This window comes from Furipterus horrens, unplaced genomic scaffold, assembly GCF_987537825.1.
Source record: "Furipterus horrens unplaced genomic scaffold, mFurHor1.1.pri manual_scaffold_6, whole genome shotgun sequence".
Classification (NCBI taxonomy): Eukaryota; Metazoa; Chordata; class Mammalia; order Chiroptera; family Furipteridae; genus Furipterus; species Furipterus horrens.
In genome coordinates, this window is record NW_028327176.1 from 89,247,477 (window position 1) to 89,255,452 (window position 7,976).

Below are 7,976 nucleotides of genomic sequence, written 5' to 3' on the forward strand. Positions count from 1 at the left end.
GAAGAACCCAGGTATAAAAGGTTGTAACATGGGTCCTAACCCAATAATAAATGTGCTTTGTTAAAATCACCATAAAAATTAAAACTAATCTAAAATATAATGCCAGTGTTCTTAGGATTTAAAAAAAGTGAGATGCTTCAGGTTGAAGTGAGCGTTTTAGGTTGCCAAATGCATTTCCAAGAGTGTTTCTTAGGCTGTGGAACTAGAAAGTCATGCTCAATCTTGTTTACCCGTGGGGACTAAAATTCAATGATGTGTACAGATTTTAAGACTTGCCTAACTCAATGCTGCAGTACTGGAGATCTTACACCAGAAGTACTTGCATGGGAAGCTTTCTTCATTCAGTTCTTAGCCACAACTCGCACCAGAACAAAGAAGCTCTCAGCACAGGAAAAGAAAGCCACTGCATGTCAAATCTGCAAGGAATACTCTAATGCAGCAGCACAACTACTTACTTTTTCGACCCCACAGTTTGTTTTTAAAAATCCAGCTACTTAATAGTAAAAAGTCAAGGTGGTTTTTTGTTTTTTGTTTTTGTTTTTGTTTTTTTTTTTTTTGCATGAGAGAGGATTGTTTCAGAACCAGCATACAAATGTTTATGAGCCAGTAATTTTTTAAAGACAACAAAAAGATGCATTGGGCTTAAATAGATATGTAAATAAATCCACTCCAGGTCAGAGATGTTATAAGAACAAGTCTTACATTCTTATTAGCAAGGTTTAGCATGGAAATCAGGTACTGAATAGTAGCGATGCTAGCAGGCGGTACTATGGTCAACATTACTTCTTCCTAAAAAGAATAGAGGAAGGAAAAAAAGCACAATTCTGATTGCTCTTTACACATTTCAGCCTCTCAGAACTTCATCCAAAACAGAGAAAACTAATACAGAAACTCCCTCTGCTCGTTTTCATTGCTGAAGACTGTTTTAGGAATGACAGAATGACAGACTCCCTCCTCAGAGACGGGCTGCGTGTGGTAGAAATCCATTCTCACAAGGAGGCTGGCTCACCAAGGAGGGAACGAGGCTAAGCTTGCAAGCAAATGGCCTGTGAGGGTCTGGCTTTCAAGTCTGTGACACCGCTGTAGACCTGAGGGGACAAAAGACCCCTCTACTGTGGCTTCTGTTGGTTAAAAATATGACAGGCACCTCCATGGCACTTCGGTTATTTAAAAAACTTCACCCTCCTTTCCCCCCTCCAACTGTAGGAAAGGAGAAATTCACTCAGCATTTATTTGTAGGTTTCTGAAGTGCTATTAAAATTCAATCACATGTACAAGCTAACAGACAGCTCCAAATTGTTAGGATGATCTCAAGGGACCCCGAACTGGACAGTGAAAGTTGACCTAAACTGAAATGAGCTGGACTTCCGCTGTTGGCTCCATCTCTCCACACCAACAGTCATGTGTTTGTTCCCCCCGGAGTGGTCCCGCGCCACCCCTCAATGAGAGCACTGGGCAGCAGCAGGGTGTGGTTTTGGGGGAAGCTACTGGTTTCGCCATTTGCTTCCAGAATCACATAGACTATGACAAACTGTACACTGAACACTGTTTAGTCCTGAGTTGGGAGAAAGCCCGTGGAGGAGGGCCGAGTTCATTAGGACTCTTCCCTCCGTGGCATGGTGTCATACACGGTCTTTAGCTCTCTCTTCTTCCATTGCTGGACTTCTTGTTTCTTTTTCATTGGCGACCCCTTCTAAAGTCTTCTTGCTCATTGCTTTACTGGCCTCATCCTGAGAAGAAATAAGTGAAATGTTCAAGTAATTCCTGGCCCCGCATCCTGTCTGTCAAACCTAACACGAGAGGGCAGTACAAGGACTTTATTTAGGTTTCCTGACTGGGTAAGGCAGGGCTGTGCTGCCAGCGCTCACAGTGGCAGCATTTACTTTTCTTTGGTTAAAGTGACTAGCTTGCCACCGTTTAGTAAGCAAGCCCATGTGACAAGGGGGTGGGGACTGGAGGATGAACTGGGGACTAGGAAACGCCTCTGCGACAGGGGAGGCTGACCTTTTATCACATTTGTCAGGCTGGCTCCCGAACTTCCAGGTGGAGGGCATGATGGTGGGTCTCCCCACCACAGCACATTTCTGGGAAAATCAGAGGTCTTGATGTGGAAGAATTATTTGAAAAAAACCTGCTGTGCTTGATTTTTTAAAAATTATAAACACTTCAGTAAACTTCTAGGAAATTAATTTTCCTCATCTGCACGGACATGTCAGTGCCTCTAGGACATGCCTTTGGTGAGTAGAACGGTCCCATCCTACCTCTGGACCCAAACCCGCCTCAGATCAGACTGGGTTATCTCCCCTGCTCCAGGCTTCCGGGGTTGGGTGGGCAAGCGGGTTCTGCACAAACCTTGGCATCCCGCTCTGCAAACTTTGCGAACATGTTGACGTAGATCCTGCGGTCCCGCTCATTGTGCTCCTTCGCCTTCTTCTGGCAGATGGAGATCTGCACTCTCGCGGCCTTATTCTGGGGGTTGACTTCCAACACTTTCTCAAAGTCGCCCTTGGCCAGCTCAAACTCATTCTTGAGCAGCCGGGCTTCGCCCCTCCTGTACAAGCCCTTCTCGTTGGTGCTGTCCAGTCCGAGGGCCTAAAACAGGTGGTTTGTGTTTTAGAAAGAATGAATGTAACTTGTGGGAATTTTAAAGCAGCTCAGTATTTAAATAACTTCCTTAAGTTTTCTGGCCAAGAGAATTAGAAAAAGCATATTGAAAAGATGGGCTCAAGGTTATAATATACTTACCAATCAAAATATAACGAACTACCTAAAGTAATTTCGTATTTAATACCATTTCCATGAAGATCACAAAGGCATTTGGAAAGGGTACCTTGAGAAGTTTGTTTTAAAGTTTAATAGAAGGAGTAAATGCCCAAAAATCCCTAAGAGAATCTTGGAAAAACAAAAATAATAAGGGGACTTGCCTTTCCTGAGAAAAGGATATACGATTAAACTAACGGAACAAAAAGTTTGGTGACCAGTCCGTGGACAAACAGGTCAGTGGAACCGAATGAAGCATTCAGAAGCAGATCATGTAAGTCAGTAGGGAAAGGATTAACTTTACAATAATTGGGGCCAAGACAGTAGCTATCCAAGCAGAAAGGAAGGGGTAATTCTTACCTCTTATCATAGACAGAAAAATAAATTTTAAACCAAGTAAATTTACACGCAACCCTCCATAAAAATATAATAGGCTTATTTTTAAATTATTTAAAAATAATAATAAACCTAGTTGGAGTAGGTTTTGCAATTACTGAATGGGGTTATTTTTATACTCTTAGGTAGGGAAGACTTCTAACTAGAAAGGAAGAGACAGATTTGACTATGTAAATATTAACACTTTCTTTACGAAAAAAGATACCATCAACAATGTTAAAAGACAAATAAAGAGAAGAGGTCCCAGCATCCCTGTTGTCAGACAATCGGATAATAGTGATAATGTACAGACTGTCTCAATCAACTGAAAACTCAATGCAGCTGAAGAACATGAACAGGCAATTCACAGAAATGCAAATGACAAATAAAAAGATGTGTAATAAATGAAAATAAATTTTTTTTGTTGCCAATATTAGGGGAAAAAACACTGATAATATTCAATGATAATATATAACACATCAAAAATTTTAAATGTTAATATATTAAAGTCATGTCTTTTGACCCAGTATTTCTACTTCTAGTAGTTTATCCTATAGAAACAATCCCACAAGTAAGCAAAGAGAGACAATACATAATTTATAATATCAAACACCTGGAAATCTACCAAAGGCAACTGGTTAGATAAACCATAGACACATACAATGGATACTACAGATATTTAAAAGAATGAAGGAAAGTTATATGATAGATGGATGAGATGCAGAAAGATGTCCTTGAATTTATATATTCTAATTTTAAAAAATACACATACACATTACTCTATGTGTAGAAAAAACAGAAGAAATTTGTGTGAGATGAATGACTGGTCTTGGAAGAGATGGTCAATGGGAATTTCATAAAAGGACTTCTACTTTCTTGTATGTTTCTACAATGTTTGAATTTTGAATAACTTTATACTACTATAATAAAAATGAAGCAAAAAGCTTAAAAATGTAATTAAGAGTAAATTTCTTCCTTAGGCAAAAATTTAGTAAAACATGAGAGGGAACATATTGATCCACAAAACTCAAAATATTAAAATTCAAAAATAATCTTACAAAGAATATATGAAACAGTTGCTTGTTTTTCTTACTCCTGTTTATCTTTAAGATACATTCAACTATTAGTTTCTACCCATAGCGCAGTATACAACACTGTTTACTCTGAGACCGGATACCTGACGTAAAGTCAGAATCACACTGCAGATTGACACTGTCACAGAGCACCTACGTACTAAAAAACCAGGAACAGTAGTAACAGTACAAATGTAAAAAGGGAGCGGGCCACTGATCCTTGATGGGTCTTCCAAATTATTTATGTATATGCCTATTCAGTGAATAAATAGAAGAAAAAGTGACTTCTTTATATATCCTCTACATGAGCAGTTGTGGTCTGTTATATGAAAGTCCTGAAAGTCTTAAGTAAAATCTGTTCTTATTCAATTGAACCTGAGGAGCTGTAAGTGCCATACAAAGGTTTCAAACTTTTATTTATAATGTGTTATTATAAATAGTCTAGGCATCAGAAAAATCTTTAATCAAAACCTTTCTGAATCTCCCAGTTCATACTGAGAAACAACCCCAAACATAAATAAATAAAGCCAAATGAAAAACCCTCTAACCCTTGGCTGAGAAGATGCAAAAGAAGGCCAGGGCTGAGGCGGAGAGAAGGCGCAGAGGACGGGAAGCCCCGGCGCACGCACACCCTACCTTATTGCAGCACTCGATGGCTTTGCCGTATTCTCTGAGCTTCAGGTAGCACATGGCCAGGTTCAGGAAGGCAGCGAGCAGAAACGATTCCGAAGCTTTAGATTCCTTTTCTGATAAGCCGTATTCCATCTCCAACCAGGATACTATCTTCCTGTACTGAATCACCGCCTGCATGTACTTGCCTCCCTAGGAGAATAAAAGGCTGGTAATTACTCTCTGGACCAGCTCTAGAGGGGGTACAACAGAAGTGTAGGCTCAGGCTCCCTGAGAGCCAGATCCTCAAAACGGAAACCATTCTCATATAAAACCTGGGGGCTGATCCTTTCTTTTTGTTCTTAGGGGACGGCTACCCAGGCACTTTTCCATTCTTTCTAAAGTCCTGGTGCCCCGTGAGCTGCCGGGACAGCCACAGCACAGGCTGCTGCCCAGCACTCACCCCTCCTCCTTTTCTGAGGGGGCAGGAGGGCAGCAAGGCTTTGGGTTATCTTCTTCGGTGCTAATGTTTATCTGTCAGCAGTTTTAGACTATGTCACTAGTTTACTGAAAGGGGAAGTTACTTTTCCTTCTGCTCCTGGCCCTCAGCACTACACAGTAGACACAAGCAGCTATAGACAATATACAAATAAACGAGTGCCCATGTCCCAATAGAACCTTACTAACAAAAAGAGGCTAGAGTTTGCTGATCTATAAGCAATAGGAATATATACAGTTGAAAAAGTAGCATCCAACAAAAATAACTATAAACAACAATCACAGAGGTGTCAGACATGAGAAAAATCTTTCACTTAATCGTATTTTCACTCTCTTACCTTACTGGTAGAATTCAAAGATACCATGAGTAATCGTCGGCAGCCGTCCGTCTCGAGAGACGATGGTGTAGCTTCTTAAGAGTCTATCTGCACCGCCAAGAATGGCTGTGCAGTCCAACTCGGGAGTGACACGGTATCTGTCTCCTCCCGTGTTGTATCGACATCTTGTGATGACGCTGGAGTGTCCTCTCCAGTGAAGCTGAAGCTACAGAGCCTGGGCAGGGTGATATGGAGGGTCTGCTGTTGCCCATGCAGCAGACCCCCCCTCTCTTCGCAGCTGAAGGATCCAAGGGAAAGACGGAGTCAATACAGCTTGGCTTCAGGTGCGCCGCAGGAGTTGCCGGTGTTGACTACAACGTCAAACCGCCTTAGGGACTCCGGCTCCGGATTTTCTGTCGGGGTTTACTCCCTTAGCCTTTCCCCTGAAGAGGTATGCCGCAAGGCAGCGGAGGTTTTTTGGGGTCAGAGTTTTCCTTCTCTGATGTGCCCTGACTGGAAGATCGAACCAGCGACACTTAGCTCGCAGGCCGACGCTCAATCCACTGAGCCAAACCATAAGTAATAATGTGTAATTAATTCACGCAAATTACATATATGCGCTATATAAGAAATTACAGGGCCGAGACAATGCATTTACTGCCATTTTAGGATGAGTGAAAGAAAGGTGAGTATAAAGCCTGAAAACAGGTGACACATCCTACCAGATGGTAGAACTGTAGCCAGACCATTAGGACATTAAACCCAATGTGACGAAGGAACAGTGTTACGATCATGTGACTAAGATTTACCAGTCAAAGCGGTGCATACATCTCCATGTAGAGTGATGTCTCCCCTCGTACTCCAAACCTCACTCAGCGACTAAGAAGAGAAATCACAGCACAGTCTATGAGAATGTTCCTGTTTTAAAGGGGCTGGTGTAAGAAATGAGCCCCACCTGTAGAGGGAAGCCCAGATGCTGATTTTTGGTGAGGATGGGACAGGCCAGTGCCAAGTGGAGAGCCTGGGTCTGAACGAGGGCAAACATGCGTCTCCACGGAGCATCCCCCTTCACTGGACACGTTAGCGAAGGGACGACAGAGCTCACTGGATCTGCTCTACAAAGAGAGTGCAGAAGGATTCTCAGGTGTTCTGAAGGAGACGGGTCCTCTCTGCCTCACAAATTTGTGCTACAGGTTCTTTGTAAGACTACAAAACCGGGCCCTTTCATAATAAGTGCTGAAATTCTCGAGGAAATAATATTGTACTTACTATGGACTAAACTGCCCCTTCCCCCTTTAACAATTCATATGCTGAAGCCCTACCCCCAAAGTGATGTTTTAGAGATGGGGATTGTGGGAGGCAATCAGGTTTGGGGCAAGGGCCCCACAGGTGGTGCCCTTGTGATAGAATCAGTTCCCTTGTAAGAGACACCACAGAACTTCTTCCTGGTTATCTACGAACTGCAGTGGGGACATGATCTTAGAAACCCGACATCAGGAAGCTCATCTGTGAAGAAGTGGTTTTGGCCCCTCGGTACAGAAATGTGTCTAAACAGCCCTGCAGTCAGACTCACAGAGCCCCTAAATCCCACTTCCCACGCAGTGAGTGTGTGATTAGGGATTGGTACGTTGTAAAATGCCCTTTACTCCAAGCCCCAAGTGTGTCCCTGTGAGTCCCGCGTCCTCAGTACAAAGGAGCCCTGGGAAGCAGTGTGTTGCTGTGCGTTTGAACAGGAGCGTGTGCAGCTCAGAGCTGCAAGGGCTCAGTGCGGTCAGCCACGTGATGGAGAGGGAGCAGGCGGGTGGGGGAGGCGTCCTAGACCCAGGGCAGGGTGAGGGAAGTTCAGAGAGGGCGTTGGGTACCCTGGAGCCTGTCACCCTCCAGAGGAGCAATAACCTTGCCTCAGTTTCCCTGCTGTTCTCAGTCGTTGACAGGAAGAAGCCTGTGAGAAGCAAGGTCCCAGAGAAAAGGGGCAGCACAGTAGAGAGCACAGCAGTGAGGACATCAGTCAGTCACCGTCCTTCAGGCGGAGGGTCTGGGTGTCATACTCATGCTGCCACGTGATCTAATGGAGAAAGAAAAATGACGAGAGAGCAAGGGAAGCACTGCTGGACCAACACCTTTAAGTGGACAAGAAGGCATGAGGCGTGGAGCACCAGCCCAGGGACTGGCTCTGGCTGGGAGTGTGGGCAGCTCACCTGCGTGAAGGTCTCCAAGTAGCTGGTGCTGGAACTCTGTCAAAATTGTTGTCTAATGTGTTTGGTTTTCTCAGTGAAGCAGGAGACAAGGTCACTGGCAGTAATAAGATGGGGAAGGAGGGTGGACGCTTGAGCAGAGGATGGAG

At 43.6% G+C, this 7,976-nt stretch overlaps 1 protein-coding gene across 1 annotated transcript; it reads right to left on the reverse strand.

Annotated features, from left to right (window-relative positions):
• Nucleotides 1-1,213: 1,213 nt before the first annotated feature.
• Nucleotides 1,214-5,058, reverse strand: LOC150006899 (peptidyl-prolyl cis-trans isomerase FKBP5-like). The gene is made up of 3 exons (XM_090282288.1): nt 4,845-5,058; nt 2,353-2,592; nt 1,214-1,730 (listed from the first exon to the last, which is right to left on the reverse strand). Exons 1-3 carry the CDS (start codon nt 5,016-5,018, stop codon nt 1,623-1,625), a joined length of 522 nt encoding a protein of 173 aa, XP_090138414.1. The 5' UTR covers nt 5,019-5,058; the 3' UTR covers nt 1,214-1,622.
• Nucleotides 5,059-7,976: the final 2,918 nt, after the last annotated feature.